This window comes from Vicugna pacos, chromosome 28, assembly GCF_048564905.1.
Source record: "Vicugna pacos chromosome 28, VicPac4, whole genome shotgun sequence".
Lineage (NCBI taxonomy): Eukaryota > Metazoa > Chordata > Mammalia > Artiodactyla > Camelidae > Vicugna > Vicugna pacos.
In genome coordinates this window covers 7,604,184-7,631,211 of record NC_133014.1, presented here as the reverse complement: position 1 = coordinate 7,631,211, position 27,028 = coordinate 7,604,184, and the positions used below count along the sequence as shown (strand labels likewise).

The following is a 27,028-nucleotide window of genomic DNA, read 5'->3' as shown; positions in this document are numbered from 1 at the left end:
TATCCTATGACAACTTTTTTCTTCTCTCCTACTGCCTAGTTGTACCCTCTGTGTCTCTGTCTTCTTTGGCTTCGTCTTTCTCTTTCCTGGGCATGAATGGTTGGAGAGCCTTCATGGCGAAGTCCTGCTCCTAGGTGACCTCATTCATCTCTACATCCTCCACAGCCAGTTACTTGCAAATGATGACTCCAAAAATTAAATATAACTCAGATCTCACTTTTGAGTCCTAGATTTATATATCCAACTGCCTGTCTCCGACTCTAATAACTCAAGATCACCTCCTAACATATCCAAATTTAATGAATGAACTTCTCTTGCAAACCATTTTCTGTGGTCCCCAGATTAGTGAGTAGCAACACCCATCCATCCAGTTACATGATCCAATCCAGAAGCCTAGGACTTACCCACAAAACCAGTTCATCACTATGTCCTCCCATGTATGTCCCCATGCATTCCAAACCACTCCAAATCCACCTTTGACCCAGCTCTATCACTACTACCTGGTCCAAGCTCATCCTCCCTCAAGCAGGCCACTACAACAGCCTCTTATCAGGTCCTTTCCATCTGCTCTTTTTCGCACATCCTCAATCATTCTTCCCGAGGCAGCAAAAGTGATCTTTGCAAAAATTTAAATCTTATAAAGTCATTGTTATTACGTCCTGCTTAAAACCCTTCACTGGCTTCTCTCTACTCTTAGATTAAAAGCCCAGATCCTGTAAATGGCCTGCAAGGCTCTGAGCTGTCTTGCGCCAACACACCTCTAGCCTCATCTTGTTTCACACATCCCCTCACTCTACACTTCCACTACAGGGGCCTTCTTTCATTTTCTAGAACATTCCACGCTCAATTCCATCATAGGGCCTTTGTGGTGCTCTTCTCATTTCCCGAAGTACTCTTTTCTCCCATGCAGTAGACAGCATGATGGCCCCTCCAGAGACGTTCATGCCCAAATTCCTGGAACTTGTGGATGTATTACCTCACATGGCAAAATGACTTTGCAGATGTGATTAAGGATCTGGAGACGGGAAGGCTACCCTGAATTACCCGGGTGAGATAAGGACCCTTACCACAAGGGTCCTTAGGAGAAGAAGGCAGGAGAGTCAGAGTGAGAGGAGATGTGATAATGGAAGCAAGAGGGTCAGAGAGAGACGTGAAGAAGCTATGCTTTGAAGATGAAAGAAGGGGCCATAAACTTAAGGATGCTATGGCCTCTAGAAGCTGGAAAAGGTAAGGAATTGGACTTTCCCCTAGAGCTACAAGGAACACACCCCTGTTGACACACTGATTTTAGGACTTCTGACCTTCAAAACTGTAAGATAATAAATTTGTATTGCTTAAGTCACTGGGTTTGCAGTCATCTGTTAACAGCAGCAACAGGGAACCAACACACCCATCTTGACCAGTAAACTACATATTCCTCTGATCTCAGGTCAAATGTATTTTTTAAGACCTCCCTAAACTCCTTAACTAGGTCAGCTATCCCTTTTATTCATTCGCAAACCATCCTTTATACTACTAAATTTATAAAGTTATTTATACCATTGATCACCTAACTAAAACTGAAAAACTAAAGCTCTTCATATAGTTCTTAATGCATTCTCCTTCAGTAGACTGAAGCTCACAAGACTAGGACTCATGTCTAATTTTGTGTAACAAAGTACCAAGCGCCTGGCACACAGCAGGTGCCTATGGATTTTTTTTCCACTTCAGCAAATACTTAAAGAATTACCTGCTGTTCTCTACCCATCAGTAACGCCATTTTTGTACGTAACCTGTGGAGGGTCTTTTCTCAGCCATTCTGCTCAGCACTAAATGGGTCCTTCATCTGAAGACATGTCTTTTTTCAACTCAAAGAAATTTTCTTCTATTATTTATTTATTTCTTCCATGCACTTTTCTAAGTAGAAGGCTGACAGCTTTCTTAACATACCCAAAGAGTTTTACCACTCTAAAAATGTTAAGAATCATTGCCTAAAGATTTAGGAAGAAAGATTTTTAATGTAAATCTGTGGGTTTTCTTGTTTTTTTTCCCACCAAGGTGTCTGTTTTTTCTACCTTTAAAAAACAATTTCAGCTTAATAAGAATGTTAACTACTGAAAAGCTGGTTGACTAACATTTTTTATTATATTTATGATGGATAAAGTCATAAACAAATGGGACAGAATCTTCAAAAGAGAGAGAGAATGTCACATTCATAAAACAAGAAGAGCCTAATTAAAAAAAAAACCTATTAAAGACCTTGCATGTTTTAAATGATGTTAAAAATACTTCTGCTTTCTTTTCATTTAATTCTTATTAATGAAGAAATATTCTAAACCAACAAATGCATGAAACTGGCTAAGGCATCTTACCCAAATGGTGATTATTAGAGGGAGAGATATATCATCAACCTCAGATATAATTAATGATCATTGTTCTAAAGAAAATAATTTAGAATACACTACACATCTTATTAGTCTTTGTATACCCAGCACCTGCTGTATAAATAAACATTTCTTGGATCAGTAAAGAAATAGAAGAGTGAGTTAGCCTGAATATGATAACTTTAGAATTATCACCTCCACAAGAAAAGAGTGTATAATTTTAAATGATTCATAAAATAGATGATTGAACTAAAAAAAGATGAGTATAAAAGCTTAAACTTACAGATCAACTAATAGGAGAAAATGTTAACCCCAAACCAGTAAAATACCTAAGAATCTTACTGAATCAAATGAAGACTAAATCAGCTTTTCAGAAACATGAACAGCATTTCAATATCTATGAAGTAATGACTTTGTCATTTGTTAAAGACTTAGAAAGGAGCAAAACAATATTTTGGTCTGTACATTTTAAAATCTACAAAGATTAACAAAGTCAAACTGGAGAAATAAACTATAAAAGAATCATAAGTAAGTCCCACAAGGAAAACTCAAGAAGGCCTGTTAGCTCTAATAAGAGGAGAAAAAAATGCTATAAAGTACCCTTCAGGTTTTTAGAAAAAAGAAGCAAACCAAAGTACTTCTATTATTGCATGAAAGGTTAAATGTAAATGACTACATACGTATATTTCTGGAAGAAAAAGTAGGGGCAGACATATGACAAACTTGATTGACACAACTGTAAGAGCTATTAATATTGAAATAAGATGCAAGAAAAAACCAGTCATTTCTCTACTTCCCAAATTTTTAAAACAGGAAAGTTAAAAAACTTATTAAGTATTGTTTTGCCTGGAAGAAGGGCTTGAACAAGAAGTCTTCATGATCCTTTTCAGCTCTATTACTCTGGTCTTTGGAGAAAAATATCCAACTCCTTTCTTTTCTTTCTTTCTTTTTTTTTAAAAAAAATTTTAGTATAGTCAGTTACAGTGTGTCAATTTCTGGTGTATAGCATAATGTTTCAATTTCAATCATACATATACATACATATATTTGTTTTCATATTCTTTTTCATCATAGGTTACTACAAGATAATAAATACATTTCCCTGTTCTACACAGAAGAAATTTGTTTTTTATCTATTTTTTATTTAGTAGTTAATATTTGCAAATCTCAAATCTCCAACTCCTTTCAACGTGAACTTCTAGAATGACTCCTAAGTTACTATGCACAGATCAAGAAGCTTTATTGTTTGACCTCACAGATTTCTAATGGTCAGTGTAATACTCCAAGACACAATTAAGACCAGAAGTCCAAACACAATAGGAAACAAAATAAACATACCTCCTTTTCGCCCATTACCAATCTGCACAGCAGGTTGAAGGCTTCCTTCATTTTGTAATAAATGAGGCAAATGATAATAAATACTTGGCACTTGAAGAGATTTTTTGTTTGTTAACTCCTTTAATAGCTTTAGGGTATCATCTGAAACACAGAAGTGCAATCAATCCATGGTTTTACCTTACTTATAGAAGTTGCTGATTTTACAAATAAAGCAGTAAAAATTTATGAGAACTAAAATGAAAGAATTTCCTTTCCTAATTTCATACTTTGGTGAATAACATTTCCATGGACACTTTTGCAACCAGAGTCTCACAGACTCATGATGTTGATAACAGTCTGAATGAAGTCCAAGTACCATGAGAAGGTAGGATGTGAATCACTCTCCTTTATAATATGTCAGAACTCAGGCCCTGGGGACACATAACTCCAAACACGCTAGCTATCCATGAAAATGTAATAAGTACACTGACCACCAGTAACTTTCACTTTTTTATGCTATTATGCTTTACCAAAATTTCACATGGAAGATTTTTTTTTAATTCAAGTACAATCATTTAAATAGCGCAAGCTGAGAATGTTCGGTACAGTTCATAACTTTCAAATTGTTTTTCAGTTTTTATGAGAGGAACCAGTGAACCATTTAATATAATATAATATCAAACCTTGACAAGATAAGCAATATTGTTTTAAAATTCCTCTGAACTAGAGCTTAATCTCCTAAGTAAAGAAGTCAGCAGCAAGGACTTGTGGCCTCAATAGCAATTGCATACCAAACAATATGAAAGCTCAGTATGAAATATCCTGAAAATTCAGAACCAAAAAGTCACAAAAATGACTTTTTTTGTGCATGCACATGACTATCACACATGAACTTCAAGTTTAATCTCATGCTACAGAAACTACAACTCACAGAACAACACTATCCACCTGTCAAATTAAATTAGCAGATTAAATGATAACATTAAATTTTGGTGATCAGGTGATACATGTTTCAGCTATTCAGAACAACATCAAAAGTCCTAAAACATCCTTATCCTATTATTCAATAATTTCTCTTTTAGGAATTTAACTTTTATGCGTGCAATAAATATTTAGTCATTACCTATTTTGTTCCACAGTGTTCTGTGTCTGGAAATCAACAGTCATCAAAACACAGATTCTGTTTTTAAGAAAGTCATAATCTAATGAAAATAATGTAAGGCCTATCAGAAATATAATCAATTTATACACAGAGATGTTCTTCACAGAGTTATAAGTCAGGGGAAAAAAACACCCAGAAAAAATCTTATTTGCCTATCATAGAAAAATATTTAATATATTATGGTATATGATTAGCTGACATATTATACAGCCATTAAAAATGGTATTTTAAAGAACATTCAATGCCACAGTAAAATGCTAATAGAGTAATTTCAAATGTAAAAATTAAGGTATAAAATACAGTCACAATTCTGAAGGAAAATATATATGGAAAAAAGACTAGAAGAAAATAAAGAACGCTAACCATTCCATACTTTCAAATGTTATTGTGCCATAGTATAAATTTTGTAATCAGAAGGGGAAGAAAGTAACACAAATCTTTAAAAATAAGGTAAGGTAGTGAATCTCACAATGAGAGGAATTAATGACAAAGGATTATAACAAGTAATGTTTAATGAAAAAGTATATCAATCTTGGAAGATTATGCAGATTTGGAGGCAACTGATTATACAAGTTTAGCAATTTAATTATGAGAAAAAGAATAGCACAGAAACAGATGATTGCATTCATTTTACTCAGGCAAGGATTTCACAGAGAGGAAACAGGTCCGATACCCTCAAAAGTATCCATTATAAAATTATATCTTTTTTTCTTATAAGTCATATTTAAGAGTGCAAATTGCTTCAGATAACTCAAAGATTCCCCAGAACCCATCTGAACTCCATACAACTTACAACATAAACACATGCACTGCACCCCCCAAAACTAGGAAATACATTCTTTTCAAGTGTACATGGAACATTTTCTAGGATTGATCATGTACTTGGGCACAAAAGAAGCCTCAACAATTTTATGAAGATAGAAATTATCTGAAGCATTTTTACTGACCACAGTGCCATGGACCTAAAGATCAACTACAGAAAAACAAAGGAGAAAAAAGGAAAGCATGGAGGTTAAACAACATGCTATCAAAAAACCAGTGGGTCCATGATGAAATCAAAGTTGAAATTAAAAAATACCTTGAGACAAATGAAAATGAAAGCACAACCACACGAAATTTGTGGCACGCAGCAAAGGCAGTGCTAAGAGGGAAGTTTATAGCGATACAAGCCTTCCTCAAAAAAGAGCAATCTCAAATAAACAATCTAACCCACCAGCTAAAAGAATTAGAAAAAGAAGAGCGAAAAAACCCAAAAGTCAGCAGAAGGAAGGAAATAATAAAGATCAGGGAGGAAATAAATATAATAGAGATTTAAAAAAACAATAGAAAAAAATCAATCAAACCAAAAGCTGGGTTTTTGAAAAAGTAAATAAAATCGACAAACCTCTGGCCAAACTCACAAAGGAGAAAAAAGAGAGAGCACAAATAAGCAAAATAAGAAAAGAAAATGGAGAAATTATAACAAATAACATAGAAATACAGAATATCATATGAGAATATTATGAATAACTATATGGAAACAAAATGGATCGCCTAGAGGAGATGGACAAGTTTCTGGAAGCATACTGTCCACCAAGACTGAGCCAAGAAGAAACTGACCACTTGAACAAACCAATCACTAGAAATCCAATCGAATTAGCAATAAAAAACCTCCCTACAAATAAAAGTCCAGGACCAGATGGCTTCACTCGGGAATTCTACCAAACATACAAAGAAGAACTCATACCAGTCCTTCTCAAACTCTTCCAGAAGATTGAAAAGGAGGGAATACTCCCAAACTCATTCTATGAAGCCACCATCACCCTGATACCGGAACCAGGCAAAGACACCACCAAAAAAGAGAATTATAGGCCAGTATCACTGATGAACATAGACGCAAAAATCCTCACCAAAAGATTAGCAAATAGAATCCAACAGCACATAAAAAAGGTTATACATCATGACCAAGTGGGGTTCATCCCAAGGACACAAGGGTGTTTCAACATACGCAAATCAATCGATGTAATACATCACATCAACAAGAGAAAGGACAAAAATCACATGGTCATCTCAATAGAAGCAGAAAAAGCATCTGATAAAATTCAACACCCATTTATGATAAAAACTCTCACCAAAGTGAATATAGAGGGAACATATCTCAACATAATAAAAGCTATATATGACAGACCTACAGCCAGCATAGTACTCAATGGTGAAAAACTCAAAAGCTTCCCACTAAAATCTGGGACAAGACAAGGATGCCCACTATCACCACTCCTATTCAACATAGTCTTGGAAGTCCTAGCCACAGCAGTCAGGCAAGAGAGAGAAATAAAAGGGATCCAAATTGGAAAAGAAGAGGTAGAAGTGTCACTACATGCAGATGACATGATACTATATATAGAAAACCCTAAAAGGTCCACACAAAAACTACAAGAACTAACTGAAGAATTCAGCAAGGAAGCAGGTTGCAAGATTAATATACAAAAATCAGTTGCATTTCTTTACACTAATGATGAATCAACAGGAAAAGAAAGTAGAGAAACAATCCCCTTTAATATAGCACCCGATAAAATACCTAGGAATCAATCTAACCAAGGAGGTGGAAGACTTATACATAGAAAACTACAAAACACTGATTAAGGAAATTAAAGATTTTAAAAAATGGAAAGATATCCCATGCTCCTGGATTGGAAGAATCAGTATTGTTAAAATAGTCACACTGCCCAAGGCAATTAACAGATTTAATGCAATCCCTATCAAATTACTCAGGACATATTTCACAGAACTAGAACAAATCATAATAAAATTTATATGGAACCACAAAAGACCTAGAATTGCCAAAGCATTATTGAAGAAAAAGAACGAGGCTGGAAGAATAAACATAAAAGTTAAATTTTAGTATCACTTGGAATTTTTTTTTTTAAGATGCTGGTTCTTCACTATTGTCAATGAAATTTATACAACTGAAATTTAACTTAATATTACTCACTTTAAATCAAGTTTAGTAATTAATAAAATTGTTTTATAAATTTACTATAATAGAAAAAGTTTTGTGTGGTGACTTTTCTCTCTGTAGAGGGTAACAAACACTGGCTGATAAGCTACTCTAGACAAATTTCAAATAGAATATTTCACATAACCCTTTGAAAATATTATCTTTTTATAAAACCAAAAATATTATCTGTACCTGAAAATTTATTTAATGTATCCTTACTTCCGTTTGTTTCTGCTCCTACACGTCTGAACTGCTGTACAATGGCATTTAGCTCAGAGGAGCGCTGAGAGATTCTATGTTCTGCTATTCGAAGACGTTCCTTCAAAGCAAGAAATTCTCGTTGATAAGCAATCACTTTTTCTAGAAGCAAAACCAAAAGTTATTAGTATATCTCTAAATTAAAAAAAAACAAACCAGACACTATAATCAAAACAGAACCGCAAGGTTAGAAATTTAAAGTTGCATTTTTCAGAAACAGATATTCATTTATGAATTTACGGATACAACTGGAAATAAAAAGAGCTCCGACTAGTTTAATAACAAAGCCACCACTAACGCAGTGCTATTAATATCTGTAAGAATATGAGCTCTTTCTAGCTCTTAGCACTTCAGAAAGTTAAGGAGAAAAAAATTTTTGGAATTAACACTTCAAACATAATACCAACATCATTTCTCAAAAAGTACAAAGACCATATTTGTATGAAGACAGAGAAGAAGCACTGAAACTGATAATATATCTAATAATATAATATAATGAATATAACATATTTTATAGTGTAACCATTAATTTCCATTGGCTAAATGTTTCCTCTGAACTTCCTAGTCTGCAAAAATTTCCCTAGGCCACACATTGGTCAAATTCCTGATCCCTAAAAATTCAATCAGGCAGATGTAAGATGACCCTAAAAGTCAATTACTTGTATTTGAGAGATCTACAGGTGAGGAATGCCTGGTCTGGGAAATAAAAGTAGATTTTATTAAGATAAATGTAGGCATGGAAACAACAGTGTGAGACAGCTCAGATACAAGTGCACAGTGAGCAGAGGCCCCAAAACAGAACTGGACACCAAAATCTAAGAGATGGCAGAAAAGGAACTATTCATTTATCTTGATCAGAAGCACTGAAAGGTAGCTGAGGCTGTGGGAGTGATCTGAGCAATTTCCACAACCTCATTAAACTAAGAGAAATCACAACAGTGCTTTCAACCTCTATACCAAGCCAGATAGTCCAAGGCATCTATTTTGACATCTAAACTACACAACCCTTAGAAAATATTGTAATCTCTGCTTTATTCAAGGATGGACTCAGTAAGAAATAGACTTAAGAAAAATAAACCTGCATGTTTCCTACAAGCTAGTCTGAAAAACAGTCAATGGTGCCATTCCTTGTCCCTTATATAAATGCCCTTATATAAATTTTCGGCAGGGAAAAAAAGTCTCCCCTGCTTAACTGCCATGTTTCCTTATATTGAATAATGTAAGCAGTCCTAGTCCCCTTAAATTGCTGGCTTTAGGAAGTAAGGAGGGAGGGAGGAGGGGGCTGTTATCAAAAAAGGGGGTACAGGGGACCCTCACAGCACCAAAGAGCTTCTACTTACTGACCTGGTTAGTGGTTAAATAAAATTCATTACTACACATTTCTGGTTCAGGCACTTGTCCATATACATAAATCCACAGTAAAAAATGTTAAAAAAAAACACTATTGACAAACATAAAACTATAAACAATTATACCATAAACAATCATAAAAAGAGACACAAGATTTATGTGATGAAAACTGTAAGACTTTTCCTGAAGCATATAATGGAAGAAAAAGAAATGGAGTAATTTCTTAATCCTAAGTGAGAAAACCCAAAGTGGAAAAAAAAAAAAAAAAGATAAATCCTACCCTAAGTTAAATAATGAATTCAACATCTTTCAAAACAACAATGACTTTTTTTTTTTTTTGGAATTTGACATTTAACGCATGATTCTAAAGTTCATCTAGAAGAATGTTTTTAAAAGATCAGAAAAAAAATCTCAAAATAATGATGGGGAACTGTTACTGCTGTGAGATCGGAACATACTGTAAAGCTACAGAAAAGAAAATAGTGTGGATTTCCAGGTCCAGATAGAGTGAACAAGGGCTGCTGACACCAAGCAGACTGTGTCCAAAATTAGCACAAGCAAACTGTCCTATGAGTTCTTCCCTCTGTACCTCTTACACTTCCATAGTACCAAGACAGTGGTTTCTAGGCATCTGCCACTTAAAAAGAATCAGAACCCTATGGAGAAACAACTTGAATACGAACCTGGAACATTCTTGTGTGAAGTAAGAAAATGTTACTTTTTAAAAAAGACAGGGCATGCCAAAAGCGGCACAGGAAGCCACCTGAGGGGCTCCCACTGGCCAAATTCGGGACAATTTAAGTACTAAAGTAAGTATGGATAGTAATGGATTATAACTTATTGAAGAAAAGAAGAATCCATGAGTCCACATTAATAATAAGTAACAATAAAGGAGAGAAAAGTGTTTCTCACAGTGGAATGCCAGCTTATAAATGATGAGAGAATGATAAATGTTAAAAAAAAATCACTCCTCTACAACTATGATAGCAATAACTGATTAGGGCAAGACTCAAAAACAGATGCTAAAACCAGTGACAATGTGATAAGGGACAGGATGTATCATCTCAAAGCATCTCCCCACAAAGTACTTATTAATTTCCCGGGGAAAACATGCTAAATTTACCATGGAGAAACCTGGCAGATATCATCTTTTTTTTGTATTATTTAATTATTTTATTTGGGGGGAAGTAATTAGACTTATTTATTTTTAGAGGACGTACTGGGGATTGAGCCCAGGACCTCATGCATGCTAAGCATGCGCTCTACCACTTGAGCTATACCCTCCCCCCAGATACCATCTTAATCAAGTGATCAAAGTTCACATCAGCAGTGATGGAACAGACATCACGTGCTCTCTGATGTGATTCACAGAAGACGCACCTCACTGATGTGGTGCTCCTGCCAAAAACGCATCACTTGAACCTAATCTCAAGGAAATGTCAGACACATCCAACATGAGTGACAATGTACAAGACAAAAAGCTTGTGCTATAAAAAAAAATATGTCAAGGTCATTGAAGACAAAGGCTTAGGAACTGCTTCAGATTGAGAGTCTAAAAGAGACAAGACAACTAAATCCAAAGAGATCCTGGACCAGAAAAAATGAACACTAGAAAGAACATTACTGGGAAAAAAGTAACAGACCATAGACCACAGGGTGGATAGCATTGGACCAAAGTTAAATTTCCTAAATTTGACACCTGTACTGAGGTAATGTAAGAGAATTCCTGGTTTTAAGGAAATAAAATTATTTAGCGGTAAAAAGGCATGATTTCTGTAATCTACTCTCAAATGGTTCTGAAAAGAGATATCTATAGATGGAAAAATGACAGGGGCAAACATTCACAATATGTGAAATGTATAGAGAAGTTATTTGTACCATCCTTATAACTCTTCATTTCTTCATTTGAAACTGTTTTAAACATTAAAAAAATTTTTTTTTAAAGTAAGCAGGGGGACAGAATGCATACAGGTTCAGTCTTTTAGCTGTGCTTGAGAGGCAGGGAGGGTACAGAGCTAAGGGCAGTCTGCCCTACACGCATTTTCTTGGTACTTTTTGAAACCACCTTCCCAGAGGCCAGCTTTACAAGCAGGGACAGTAACCAGCAGAGAAATACCCTCACCTCTAATTCCAAACTGCCCCCCTGCCTTGAGGTGAACTGACCATGCTTTTGAAAAGATCTGCTGGGCCCATGGACTGCTGGATAAAGTCACATGTATTTTTTTTCAGGCTCAGATGATGTTGCTGCTCTGAGTCCAGAGCCCACAGCTATGAAAGGGCTCAAAATGGGTAATTTCCCATCTTTCTCACATCCATCCTTTGCTTTCAACTCCATCCTTCCACGTTAAAAGTTTTCTCTCCATGGCATCAGAGTTAAGTTCATACTCCATCTCTATAGAAAGCCCAGACAACGTGCTTTGTAAAGCCCTCAGCCCGTCCTGCCGGGAATTCCAGGGACGCGGCTGGCTCCTGTAAGCAGAGAGCAGTGCACATGGTCTTCCCACGGCCCTCCCTCGTGGTGTACTCCATCACCCCAACAAGGATAGTGTTACTGGCGACTTCTAGACTTGTCTCCACTCATACGTCCCACAGTACTACCTTGCTCTCTTGAGTGGAGTGGTGTATCAGCTCCCAGAAGTTTACTTCAAACTTTAACATAATAGACCAAAAAACTCCTTCAAATTAGCAATTTGTGTTTGACAATTTCCTATTTTCAGCATTAGTATCAAAATTCTTATTTTTTCTTTTCTTTGAATCATCTCAGTCAGTTTTTATGGGGAAACTGTGAGAGAACTCTGACACTGTCATCTTACTGGGAAGTACCAGGTTTTGTTTACTGTTTTGTTTTTACTATAGAATGAATCTAACTTTATTTTAATTGTAGAGAAGTATATGTTCTGATTAGACAATGAAAGTACAAATCATGTTCTGTGAACCTAGAATATGAAACATGTAAAATTTCAAAGGAAACCACTTTCATTTCTTCATCAAATAATCAAGTCAGTTTTCCAGTGAAAAGGGTACCCTTAGACTTTCAAAGAATTACTGGCTGAACCATATGAAATTGCTGATAGCTGATCATTCTTGACAAAAATGACAATTTCACATGGTTCACCAATTTAAATAATAGCTTTAGACTCAACAATTTAATTTAAAAACCTACATATATGCACCCCAATGTTCACAGCAGCATTATTTATTTATTATTGTGTTACTTAATTATTTTTTATTTTGGGAGGGGTAACTAGGTTTATTTATTTTTAGAGGAGATACTGGGGATTGAACCCAGGACCTCGTGCATGCTAAGCATGCATTCTACCACTTCAGCTATACCCTCCCCCCTCACAGCAGCATTATTTACAACAGTCAAGATATGGAAGCAACCTAAGTGTCCATCAACAGATGAATGGATAAAGATATATATACATACATACACACACATATACACAAAATGGAATACTACTCAGCCATGAAAAAGAATGAAATTTTGCCATTCCCAGCAACCTGGATGGACTTGGAGGGTATTGTGCTAAGTGAAATAAGTCAGAGAAAGACAAATACCGTAAGGTATTACTTACATGTGGAATCTAAAAAATACAAATTAGTGAATATAACAAAGAAGAAGCAGACTCTCGAATAAATACAGAACAAACGAGTAGTTTACCAGTGGGGACAGGGAAGGGGGAGCAGCAATATAGGGGTACAGGATAAGTTACAAGGATATATTGTACAACACGGGGAATATAGTCAATATTTTATAATAACTATAAATGGAATATTACCTTTAAAAAATTGTGAGTCACTATATTGCACGTCTATAACTTATGTTATACAGCAACCATAATTCAATTTTTAAAATCTATAAATAACGTCTATAAAAAATTAGCACAAAGAAGCACTAATAACTAACACCCAATGTGTAGTACATAAAAACAGAAAACTCCATTTTTCTAACAGTACACTCTTCTAGCAAGATGTGGGGGATACTGCTTAATTCTCTGAGCTAACATTTAAAAACTGGACTTTTCATGTTGAAATTCAAATTCCCCCTAATTAAACACATTTTAAAATTTATTTTAATATTCAGCAAATAATAAAATTCTGGCACTTCAAAAAATGTGGACAAGTCATCTGACCCATCCTTCTGTCCTTTAGTATGACAGTGAGCTATTTCATACACATAAAATTCTTTTTAAAAGCATGAATGAAGAACTCCCTGAGTAATAGATTCCAAAACTTAACAAGCTGTACTTTTCAGGAAGTCATTGCCTTTGAAAACATTTTCTTTCACACTCACCATTCTTATACAACCATTTTTAATAGAAAGAAGAGGGCCTAGATGAAATTATGGAGCGCTTCCCACTTACAAATCTCTTAAAGGAAAAATAAAAGAACTGGGTCCAAAATGTGGTTTAGGACAATGAAAGTCTAGAAAAGCCAAAAGACAGGAGTCCAAATGAAATAAGTTGAAAGAACAGAATTTGAACAGACAATTCTAACGAGAATGGGCAGATAAAATTACATATAAGACTAGGTATCTTATTGTCTCTCTAATTTTTTCTCTGCATGAGAACCACCAGGAAGAGCTTATTAAAACACCAAATTCTGGACCCCACCTCCAGAGATTCTGATTTGGTACGTCTGACCATGGGGCCTGAGAATTTCTAACAGGCTCCAAGGTGAGGCTGAGTCACCCACCGAGTAGCACTGAGGTCCCCAACATAAGTCTAGGCTCTAGCAGCCTGGAGACTCACTGACCTCGTCCTCTCCTCCGGTCTAAATGTTAAGAGATCCAGGGACAGGAGGGGTTCATTAAAACGTCTAGGACCACAATTTTCAAGATTATATTCAGGGCAGAGAGGGGCTTTGAAATATCCAGTGGATACCTATCTCCAAGGTCTCTTTTAAGAGTCATGTAGAATTAACAAGATCATTCCGTCTTTGGAGTATCTCAGTCAAGATCCACAATCTAAGCATGAATCATGAAAAGACCTGCGACCCTTCTAAACTCAAACAGGCAAATGGGGCTCACAGACATACAGGATCATACGCTTTATTAAAATTACAACAGAGAATGTAATTCTGTTTGTTCCCCTACATGACGTTTTCATTATGCTTACAAAACAGGATCCTAACGAGTGAATACCAGATATGCTACGGATTAAAAGTTTCCTGGAACACAATCACTATTTGCAAGTTGTCCCGGATGTAATATAATCATTAACAATGCCATTCAAAACAAACTTCCAGGTAGAGATTTAATAAGTTAAAATCTATCCACTGACGTCATAAAGCTTAATACCATAAGACACGATGCTGCAAATACCCAAAACACACACTTTCTTAGAAATACTTTCTTAATCTACATAGTTGCAATCATTTCCCGAGTCCCCTAGAAGACAGGGCAATATCCTTTTAGTAATTTTATCATAAAGTCTCAAATTCCATTATCATCGTGAAATGAGAAGAAAAAGCAGTGATTTGCATAACCTAGGATAATGTTCACTAAAGTATACTTAGCCATAACAACAGTTCCTTACTTCCAAAAAACATAAAAAATGATTTTATGCAACCTGATGTTTTGAAATTCAGTAAGCCATAAGGAGGTTGGAGTAAAAATTATCAGATGATTATAAACTATTCTCCTTAAGTACTTAAATTTATTGGCAGACATTTTCCATAAAGGTGTTGCTATGTTCCCAAAAGAAAAAGAACTAACTGTATTCTAAAAGATATAATAGTACGTATTTTCTTATGAAGAATTCCTTAACACAGAGCATTTTACTTTTCATTAGAGTCATCTCTACTTAAAAAGGAGAAAACTGATAATCAATTCTACACTGTGGACTAGCTCTACCAACGAACACAGTATCCTCTTACTGAATTTCCCTATTTAGACCTGGTTATTCCTTTTATGACTGATTTTATGATTTCTGCTTCCCTCTGCTCACTTTCCTCTTGTTCCTGTATCCCACCTTTCCTCCTTATTCTTCTGCAAAACACTTTTCAAATTCTTCTTCTGTGTTTCTTTCTGGACTTTACATTTTCAACCATAAACTTCACTTCTCTCCTTCCCTCGTATATTCACGCTCCCCCATCCACCCCACAATAGTCCCATAATCCCTGTAGTCTTTTTTTTTTACTTCAGTTGATGATTTTTTTTTCCTTCAGTTGATGTTAACAGACCACTTGCCTAGAGACATTAACTTTGTAGTCTTTTGTAAGTTTCACTGAAAACAGCTGAGAATTTAGGATTTTTCCTTCTTGTACCCATAATAGCAAAGAGAAGGAAACTGACAGAAGAAAATATTTCACATTAAGAGAACCAGAAAATGAATGTAGAAAGACAAGCTGTCTCACTCTAAACTCTAATAATGTTGGTAAAACAGATCATAAAAGTGAAATTTCAGACTATGAGTCTTAGATGACAATATCCTACATGAGTTTTCTCCAGTTCAAGGTTAGGACTTTCAATTACAGACCGAAACAGAGTAGACACATTTCTCCCTATCCTTCCTGCTAAGTACAATAAAAACCCTGGACATTACATATTAAACAAACATATAGAAAATGCTGAATGGTAGAGAGAAGAAGTCAGACAGAAGAGATCTTGGGACCCAAGGAATGACTCATGCTTTCTGTTTCATATATTCCAGACTGGGTAGTAGAGAAGCCAGCATCCTGGAAACACCAACAGGAACACACAAAAATGCCCCCAAGAAAAGCCCACTCTCTCTAACCAAAGCATTAAGGATGCGGTGACCGAGCAAGACTGAAAATTCTTAGACAATAATTGCTTTATTTCAGCCAAACATCATGAAAAAAAAACCCCAAAACACCAGAGTCTCAGCCCCACCCCACTGGCAAAAGCCAAGTAGGGGGTCTAAACTTCCACCCTTGCCCAACTGTAACAAGGACACACACACACACACACACACACACACACATGCACACACGCACAGGGGTGATATCAGAGAAGACTGAGTAAGGGGCCAGGATGTTCACTACCTGCAGCAGTAATGAGCATCCCTGGTACGATGTCAGTGGAGGTTACATGGAAAGCAGTATCAGGGAACCTCCCCCCACTGCCAACCAGTGGTTCCAGCACTGGACTTCAATGCTAACCTGGCAATAATGAGGAAGTATTTCCCTTTGCCCTCCCAGAATGTCAGAAGGGGCCAGCTAAGGCAGACAACTTAAGTAAGACCCAGATTCTCATAACATAATACCCAAATGTCCTGCATACAACTCTAGTCACTTATAACACTAAGAACCAATAAAAGCTTAACGTGAATGAGAAAAGAGAGTCAATATAAGCCAACACCAAAATGACACAAATGCTGGAATTTTCTGATAAGGTCTTAAAGTAGCCATCATAAAAATGCTTCAACAGGCAAATTAAACAAACAGAAAACAGAAACCCTAAGCAAATAAATAAAAGATGTTATTAAAACAATTTTCAAACAAATTGAAAATTTTAGAACAGAAAATACAATAGCTGAAACAAAACACTTAATGGATGAGTTCAATAGCAGAATGGAGAGGACAGAAGAAAATATCAGTGGATCTTGAGAAAAATAACCAAAATTTCCCAATCTGAACAATAGAGAAGAAACGGATTCAGGGGAAAAAAATAACAGAGCCTCAGAAGTCCTTGGAACTAAAACAAAAGATCTAAAATCTAACATTCCTGTCATCAGAGTCCCAGAAGGAAAAGAGAAAGAGGGTGGGGTGGAAAAAGTATTAGAAGAAATAATGGCTAGAATTTCCCAAATGTGGCAAAATGCATAAACCTCCATAAAGATTCAAGAAGCCAAGAAAATCCAAAATAGGATAAACCCAAAGAAACTCATGCCAAGAAACCATAAAGAAACTGCAAAAGAAACTAGCAACAAAGAAAAAAACCCTTGAAAGCAGCCAGAGAGAAACAACAGGAAAAAAAAAAAATGAATGACTGCAGATTTCTCATCAAAAAACCAGGGCAACCAGAAAAAGTGGCACTAAATTTTTCAAGTACAGATCTTCCTCCATTTAGAATTACATCCCAATAAACCCACTGTAAGTTGAAAATATTGTAACTAGAAAATGCATTTAATGCATCTAATCTACTGAGCAACATAGCTCAGCCTAGTCTATCTTAAACACGCTCAGAATACTTACAATGTCCTACAGTTGGGCAAAATTGTCTAATACAAAGCCTATTTTATAATAAAGTGTTGAATAGTTCATGTAATTTGTTGAATACTGTACTGAAAGTAAACAACAGAATCTCTGTACAGTACAGCATGGTTGTGAGTGTATTTGTAGCTGACCCTTGCGATGGTGTGGCTGATCAGAGCTGTGGCTTGCTGCCCTGCCACTGCTCATTGTCTCAAGAAATTGAGACCACTTATCACTAGCCTGGGAAAAGATCAAAATTCAAAGTATGGTTGCTACTGAATGTGTGTTGCTTTGGCACCATCGTAACACCAAAAAATCATTTAGTTCGAATCATCGTAAGTCGGGGAACATCTCTACTGGAAAAAAAAAAAAGAATACCAACCCCAAATTCCATATCTGGCAAAATTACCCTTTAAGGAATGAAGGGGAAATCAAGATATTCTCAGACAAAGGAAAACTAATGGAATTTGTCATCAGCAAAACCATGGAATATTACTTAGCAATAAAAAGGGACTACTGAGACACCCAACAACTTGGATAGACCTCAGTTAGGCTGAATGAAAAATGTCTATTTCATCTGGTCACATACTGTATGATTCTGTTCATATAATATTTCCAAAATGGCAGTTATAGTGATGGATAACAGATTGCTGGTTGCCAGGAGTCAGGGATGGTAGGGGATGGAGAAGCAAGTGTGACTATAAAGGGATGGCACAGAGGGAAACCTTTGTGATGATAAAATTATTCTATTTCTTGTTAGTAGTGCTAGTTACAAGAGCCTGCACATGTGATAATATGGCACAGAATTACACATACCCATATTACAATGTCAGTTTCCTGATTTTGACATTGTACACTATACACATATAACTTAGCAAGAAGTAACCATTGAGGGAAAATGGGTGAAGGTTACACTGTATTTGTCTGTACTGCCTTGGCAGCTCCCTATAATTCTATAAAATTATTTTAAATAAATAGCTTTTAAAAGGCAAAACAAAAAAGAATTGATGATTTTTTTAAAAAGCAAAACAAAAAAGAATCAATGAATAAACAATAATTTCCAAAGACAAAAAGGAAACACAGCATTTTCACCAAGTTAGTCATTCAACTGGAAGGACCTCATCACAATGAACCATAAGAATCCAGGACATCCTGTTTTGCCAAAAGGATGGTAACAGTATTCTTTTGTCTATGATGTATATTTATGCAACAGAATTTACTGGATAGGTTCATAAGTTGACAAACGATAAAGGCGTGTGTGCACACTAAAGTGATTAGAAAGAAGGGATGCAGAGATGAAAAAAGCTTCACTGGGTTAATCATTCTAAATTTAATAATAAAATGTGTTCCAATCAAGGAGCAAAGGAGATGGCCATCCTCTCTTCAACAAAATGTATGAGCTACAAACATTTTCAAAAGTTTTGTGTTTAGATGACAGAAGTGCAGAAGAACTAGAAATAATGATAAACTAGGACCTATTAGACATGTATTTGAAATCTGGAATTAGAATTTACACACATGGGTCCCAGGTCCATGCACGAGAGTCAGTGGACAATTAGTTGTAGTCAAAGGACATTGACCGTTTCAGTTTGTATACCTACTGCCCCAGAAACACGTGGAATAAAAATTTGGCTTTGCTGTTTAATTCCTTATTGAAATTTCCAATAGAGTTGTTTTTTACTGTCCCTCTATTTTTTATTTCTGTATTAATTTTAAAATTACTTATAACAAAAGTAAACAAAGGGCATTCACTGGACCCAGGTGATAAACACTGATGTCTATTTTTCCTGGTATAATGAAGGTTTCTAGACTGAGTTTAGGGAAACTGCCACTTTCTTCCATCCACAATTCACCCCTTCCCACACGATCTAGAACAAACCTGTGTGTGAGCTTTCACACTGCATAAGGTAGAAAGGGTCAGTGAGTTTGGCAAGCGTCTCATGATCTAGCCCTCTAACAGCTCCTAAAAGATCACCTACTCTGTGGAGCCAACTCCACATCTCCTGCATCTGGTAAGGCAAGGCAGACGGAGAGGATGGCCCTCCCCATACAAATATCAGAGGATGCAGGTGCTATGGAAAACACACACACCCGGAAGCTCTCCTTCATAGCCCGAGCACCCTTCTCAAAAATTCCTTGGGCCCCAGCCATCCACCCTTATGAATGCGGAAGCTTTCCACACAAGCTGAGATTTCATCACATGTACTGACCGACCCTCCCTTCTTCACACGGATGCCACTGTTAGCCTCTCAGCCCTCCCCCGGCTTAGAACAGAGCTGTTCTCCGTGCCTTCCTGTAACCCCTCCCACTACTCTCTGGACTATCACGTAGCCTATGTTCTCAGCTGGAAACCCTTCAATGACTCCCTGTGTAACTCTCCAATGTCACCTCTTCATGTTGCCCAGAACCATTCGTCTCTACATCACCAAACTGCTTGGAGTTCTCAAAACACACTGTGAGTTTTATCCCTCATAGCTTGTGTGGTTTGCTTATCGGACCCACCCTTCTCTTTCAACATGTGATAGAATTCTATCCTTCCCTCAAATTACTCCTTGGTTGCCCTCCTCTGACGCTCTCTCCGGCCTCTGTCCTTCTTTATAGGTCCTCTTTATCTTATATCTATCTTAATTCCACTCCCACTCTGCGCCGACTGCACTGCGCTAAAATCACACACCTTTTCCCTACTAAACTGTGAGTGCTCTGACGGCAGGTGTGCCAGGAGCTCCCAGGACCACACCCACGTTCAGGAACTCTCAAGGACGCATGGGACTCAGCACACAGTTGTATCAGCAAAGGGGAAAGGCACATGGGTCTAAGTCTGGAGGAAACCAGGTACAAACTCCCAAGTCTTCTCCCAGTGGAGTGGTCCAGGACACACTTAATTCCTCCAGCAATGAATTTTGACTACACACACAAAGTGCTGTCACCAGGGAAGCTCATTAGAGACTCAGTGTCACTGCCCAAGGTTGTCACTTGGGGCTGGTCATGCCGGCAGCCTCTGCCTAGCACGTACCAAAATTCCAGACAATGAGCCACTTCTGTCATGTGGGGAAAGTTTTATATCAGCGTTTACCAGCCAAGTTCCCAGAAACCAGCCAAGGGCCAACCTTGCAAGCAGGACTTTAACAACAAGCAGGCTTAGATCTGCTGTTAACTCTTTACTTCACAACAGGAGTCATATTTAGTATTTTTTCCCTTAAATGCCTATGCTTTGTAGAATGCCAGGTAATTAATGCAGCAACACCACTGAACTAAGGCAAATCCTCTTAAAATAAAAAATTTTTAAATTTTCATTAGAAGCTGGTATGTGGAAAATTTGTCATAGCATTATTTAAGGTTAAGCTAATGAAGGTAATTATGTAATGGAATATTATGGACCCACTAAAAATCATGACTCAGGAAATATTTGGGATATATTAAGCAAAAATGTACATTATACAACATATACAATATTGATGTCAATTACATTTTATTTGTATTTAGTACAATAGTTCTCAAACTTTTTGGTCTCAGAACCCCTTTACATTTGTCAAAATTAAAGCACCATAAAGACCTTCTGTTTATGTGAATTATAACCCATTTCATGTTAACATAAAAAACACATTTTATCAAAAATTTTAGTAGAGTGAAATTGGTTCAAATCTCTTTAACATCTGGTTTAATAAAATACAGCTGAATTCTCATATCTACCTCTGCTATTTCTTATGAGAGTGAGAAAGGAAAATAACCAAATAATACATCAGTATTATTACAAAAAAAAGTCCTAACTCACATGAACCTCCTGAAAAGTTCTCAGGAATCCTCGTGGGTCCTTGAACCAAACTTTGAGAACCACTGGCCCAGAAAAATGAAAGAAAATATATCAAAAAAAAGCTAACATTGCTCTGCTAGATTCCACTGATTAGCACTTTAAGATTTCCATGCACTTACATTCAATTAAGTAAGAATTATGTAATAATCTCTCTGTCTCTCTCTCTCTTTTTTTTTTTTTTTTTGCTCTTCTTGTCCATTACTAGTTAAAGGGTTCAGTGCACCTTCATCCATGCACTTCATTAAAAAATGGAGTCCAGGGCTGGGTGATTACTCATATTCCCAAACTCTGACTGGCACTATTTCTAAAGCAGCACAAAAAATTTGGTTAGCTAATGTTCTGTAATAACCCAATGTTCTCAATTTAGTCTCCACTAATATGTCAGCCATGAATAATATCCTTTCAGCGTTAAGAACACATCGAGCAGAGATTCCAGACAACCTCTGAGCAGAGCACATGTGCTGCCTGAGAAGCTTTCCAACCTGGAGAAATTAGATTAGGAAACTGTTTTAGGAAATGGATGCTAGCCAACCAAGCTGAACATAAAATGATACCACAGCAAGTCCAAGGGCTAAATCTGCCAATGTTAATATATAAACAAGACAGGCTGCTGGCCAACTTGGCAGAAAACAGGTCTATATTGTAGCCCTGCTTTAGGTCCAGTGCCCTTATTTATAAAACTTCAGATACTAAAGACTTTTTTTTTTTTTAGGAAATTCAATAAGGCAAAAAAAAAAACCTTTGCTGTGCTATGACTTTATGTGTGTGTTTTCAAAGCCTGACTAATGCTAGGTGTAATGGTTCTCAGAGCTGGCTGTGTATCAGAATCACCTGAAGGAACATTTTTTAAATGCTCAGTGGGTTTCTAATTCCTGGCATAAAAGATTGCCATAAATCCTCTCTCCAAAAAGCAACTATAAAGCTGAGCAAACGTGGAAAAAAAAATTTCAGTGCTCTGGAAGTCAACCTAAGACATCCAACAAACTGAGAAGCGCTTATTCATGTAAACCACCACACTTCGGGTGAGAACAGGGTAAGTCTGTGCCTTTCCTGCCAATAGGTGCCCTCCTGCCTTCCCCGCTCTATGGCTTCAGAAGTTCAACAAGGCAGGAGCGGGCCCTGCAACCAGCAGGTCCACTGCCGCTGCCAGAGGCAGACTCATTTGACTCGAATTGTTGTTAGCCAACGTGGCAGCCCAGAGCCAAAGGCGCAGGGAGGGCCAGTGGCTTGGCTCGCTAGCCTGAGGATGCTGTCCTATCTGGGCCCAGCCATGGACTTGGGCACTGCAGACCAGCCAGAGGCTGAACAGGGAGACCCATGGAGCCAGACAGCCACCAGGGCCCAAAGAGCTCTTCACCATGTTAACATCGAGGTCCTACTATACAGCACAGGGAACTATATTCAATACCTTGTAATGGTCTATAATGAAAAAGAATATGAAAAGGAATATATATATATATGAATATATATATATATATGAATGAATCATTATGCTGTACACCAAAAATTAACACAACATTGTGAATCACTATACTTCAATTAAAAAAAAAGGTTCTTCGCATATCCCAGGTTGACTAGGAGCTATGAGCTTGCCCAGCAGAGACCAGAGAGGGCTCAAGCCCCCACCCCCCCCACCCCACCTGGCTGACCAAACCTAACCCCGTGCACAGAGGAACTGAAAGAGGCTGAAGTCTGGCCACCAGCGTCCTTTCACACGTAACTGGTTTCCGGACTTTGACTACAACCTCTGACTGGTCTGCGGCTGAACATGGTGCTGTGCAAGACACAGATGCACCCTGTCAAGGAAACCAGGCTTAAAAATCAAAACAAATCAAAACAAAAACGTAGAGCCTCAGTACTCATACACGGTGGGAGAGGCAGACCCAGAGACCCGGTCCAGCCAGGTTACTAAACAAATGAGGGAACAAAACCACCACCACCACCACCTTCAGGGATAAAAAGTAAGAATCTGGAGTTGCATCAATAAACTATCTAAAATATACAGTCGTCAACAAAAACATGTTAAGACGTGAAGAAAAAGGAAAGTGTGGCCCGTACTCCCGGGGAAAAACAAAAAAAAAAGCTGTCAATTGAAAGAAACATTTCTGAGGGCCCCCAGATGCTGGGCTTAGCAGATGAAGATTTCAGAACAGCTACTACAAAAGAACTAAATGAAACCATGCTTGAAGAATTAAAGGAAAATGTGATGAAACTGATGCAAGGAAGAAAGAAAATAGAGAGAAATTATAAAACAAGATAGACATTCTGGAGTTGAACAGTAACTAAAACAAAGAAAATTCACTGCAGAGGCTCAAGCAGATTCCTGGCGGCAAAAGAACCAGTGAACTTGAAGTTAGAGCAATAGAAATGATCCAGTCTGAAGAACAGAGAGAAAATAAGGCTGAAATAAAACTGAACAGAGCCTCAGAGTATGAGCTATTCTCAAGCACACCCAGGAAGGGAGGAGAGAAAATATGGAGAAGATGGTAGCAAAGAGTACACGGAAAAGTAATGACTTTGCACAAACCAGGAATAGAGGGAACTTCCTCAGCTCGAGAAGGAGCATCTAAAAACATCCACAGCTAATGCTGCACTTAATGGTGAGAAACTAGACGCTTTCCTATTAAGAGCAGGAAAAAGGCAAGGATGTCTGCTCTCACCACTCCTATTCAACACCATACTGGAATAAAACAGGAAAAGGAAATTAAAAATATGTATACAGATTAAGAAGAAAGAGATAAAGCTGGCTCTGTTTGCAGGCGACAGTTGTCTATGTGGAAAACCCCAAAGGTCAACAAACTCTTGGAATTAATAAGCAATTACAGCAAGCTTTCAAGATATAAGATTAATGTATAAAAATCAATTGCTTTCTTATATATCAGCAATAAAAAGTTGGGATTTGGAATTCAAAACACAATACCACTAACATTAGCACTCCCCCAAATTAAATACTTAGATATAAATCTAACAAAATATATACAGGACCTGAATGCAGAAAACTACAAAACTCTGCTGAAAGAAATCAAAGAAGATCTAAATAGGTATTTCAAGACGCTGGTTCTCTCCAATTTAATCTACAGAGAAAAATCAATAAGCCAAAAGTTAGTTCTTTGTAAAAATCTTCCCAAAGGAAAAACCCAGGCTTGGATGGTAATGAACTCATGGTCAGTTCAACAACCATAAACCAGTTAATATAAATATATTATATTAACAGAATAAAAGATTTAAAAAATGATTTTCAATGGATGCATTAAAAAGCATTTGACAAAATCCAACACTCACTTATGATTTTTAAAAACTCTGTAATTCACATTGCACTTAAAATGAACAAGGCAATGATGTCCACTCATGTCACTTTTATTCAATGCCACACTGGAGTTTCTAGGCAGTACAGTAAAGAACAGGTCGGGAAGGCGGACAGAGGGAGAGAGGGAAAGGGAGAAGGAGAGAAAGACAAAACAAAATTTTGAAGTTTCTCAGTGGGTAGGGGGAACAGGTAACATACCAAAAATATAGGGCTCGAGAGCCACACTGGCTGCTGGAAGACAGTGAAGGCATTTCTTAACAATTCAGAGGAAATAATTTTCAACTCAAAATTCTTTACTCAGCCACCCGTGAAGTGTGAAACTAGGCTTTAAAATATTCAAGCTTGCACCTAGGCAGGAAGCTACTGGGGAACATGCTCCAGGAAAGCTAAGTCAAGGAAAATAAAAACTCGGGGCCCGCAAAACATGCCCCCAAAGGGAGACAAAGGGAACTCCCGGGAGAGCAGTGACTGCAGACCCAGGAAGACAGTCCCGGCTGGAGGAGGACAGAGGTTCAGGAGGACACTAAAGGGAAAGAAAATAAAACTGATGGGTTATTTGGGCACCTTAAAGCATTTGGAGAGAACGACTGATAGACGTATGGCACAGAGAATCAACTGCAGTAAAACAGGCACACAGGAAATTACACAAGAATGAGAACTGTTAGTGCCAGGCAAGCCAAAAGTTGTACCATAAAGGGAAGGTGTGAGTGCAACACTTGACTCAAATCTAAGATGCGGGGGGAGAGGGTGTAGCTCAGTGGTAGAGCGCATGCCTAGAAGGCACAAGGTCCAGGTTCAATCCCCAGCACCTCCTCTAAAAAATAAATAAATAAGTAAACCTAATTCCCCCCCAAATTTAAAAAAAATTAATTAAAAAAAGATGCAGTTACTTACTAATAAATAGTGTAAAAATGGAGTCACAATAGTGTAAATATGGAGTCATGATTTAGTTAAAAACTGTGACGGAACCATATTGGGAAAATGAAAAGGAAAGGGAATAAAAGCTAAATTTTCATCTACGAGAGTCCACAGATGAGGTCTAAAAGTTAAAAAAAAAAAGAGTAGTACACATACACATACATAATTTATAAATATGGAAATATCAAAAAGAGCCAAAAAAACTAAATACAGCTCCTTCTAGGACATGAGTCTAAGAGGACCAACAGATGAAGCTGGACACTTCTTTCAACATGACCTTTCACTCTTATTGAATTTTTTAAAACTATTTTTTATCGAATTTTTTAAAATTAAAAAAATTTTTTAAATGATAAAAAAATTTATATTATACTTTAATAAACTTTTACCTTAATTTAAAAGCACGCAACACAAACATACAGCAATAAGATGGCTTTAGTTGAAAGGGAACTAGAAATCCACCCTGCTTCATAGGCGGACCAGAAGAAATGAAGAAAGTGCTGACAGTAGAAACGCCCTCCAGGGAACCGAGCACACTGGGGAGAGGAGAGTGAAGCGGTACCAAGATGCCACACCCTGGGAGATACTGCTAGGAGGCTGGGGTTATTCTGTACTGAGTTCTAAGATCAGTTCCTGGCTATCACAGCGCCCAGTTGACACGCTGGCAGGGTGTGCCCTGAGGGTCAAAGGAACAGCTAGAGATCACGGGAGTGCTGAGTCACTAACGGGATTGCTGAGTCACTAAAGGGAGAGCCTAGGAACAGGTAAGGCTGCGGCAAGGAGGGTTGGGGAGGAACATTCCAAGAGCAAAGAAGGCCAACAATTGTGGGTTAATGTTAAGTACTCAGGATGGTGGTGACCTAAAAGACGAAGATGGGCTTGATCCTGGAGACCACTGAGAGATCAGGATGAGAAATTCAGTTGTACGTAAAATCCATCCATCCTTATCGTGTACAACCTCTCAGGTTCCACATGGTTTGTATTTCTCTCCTTCTTGAAATACTTCTCTCAGTTGATCCTTTGGCATCACAATTCCCTAATACTCCTCCTCCACCTGACCTCCGTGATGGATGTGACAGGGCTCAACCTCTAAGCTTTCCCATCCACTTCCCCCCCGACTTTCGATTCTGTATGTACGCCAGTAATGCCATAGTGTCTACCTCTGTCCTGCGCATCTGGCACTGGTTACAGAACTCTCTTGCACACTCTCCACACTCGCTGTCCCTTGCTTTGCTCTTGCCACACTTTCTTTATGTCCTTTCAATATGCCAAGCCCACCCTTGGCTTCTGTATTTTCTACGTCTACTGCTGAGGCTCTTCACCCTACTTCTCTGGCTTCTTACCACTCAGGCCTCGATTCAACTGTTACCTCCTTAGAGACACCTCCTCCAATGACCTGCATCTAAAC

The 27,028-nt window shown here is 37.4% G+C and overlaps 1 protein-coding gene across 2 annotated transcripts in view; it reads right to left on the bottom strand.

The window, feature by feature from the left end:
- Positions 1–27,028, bottom strand: part of MGAT4A (alpha-1,3-mannosyl-glycoprotein 4-beta-N-acetylglucosaminyltransferase A) — a 91,999-nt gene that overhangs the window by 36,002 nt on the left and 28,969 nt on the right. The window contains exons 3-4 of one of the 2 annotated variants that reach the window (XM_072951365.1): positions 8,012–8,179; positions 3,702–3,842 (exon numbers count right to left, since the gene is read on the bottom strand). The exons of the other annotated variant lie outside the window; for it this stretch is intronic. Of the exons in view, the coding sequence (XP_072807466.1) occupies positions 3,702–3,842; positions 8,012–8,179 (309 nt within the window). The remainder of the gene's footprint in view (positions 1–3,701; positions 3,843–8,011; positions 8,180–27,028) is intronic. 2 annotated transcript variants of the gene reach the window in all.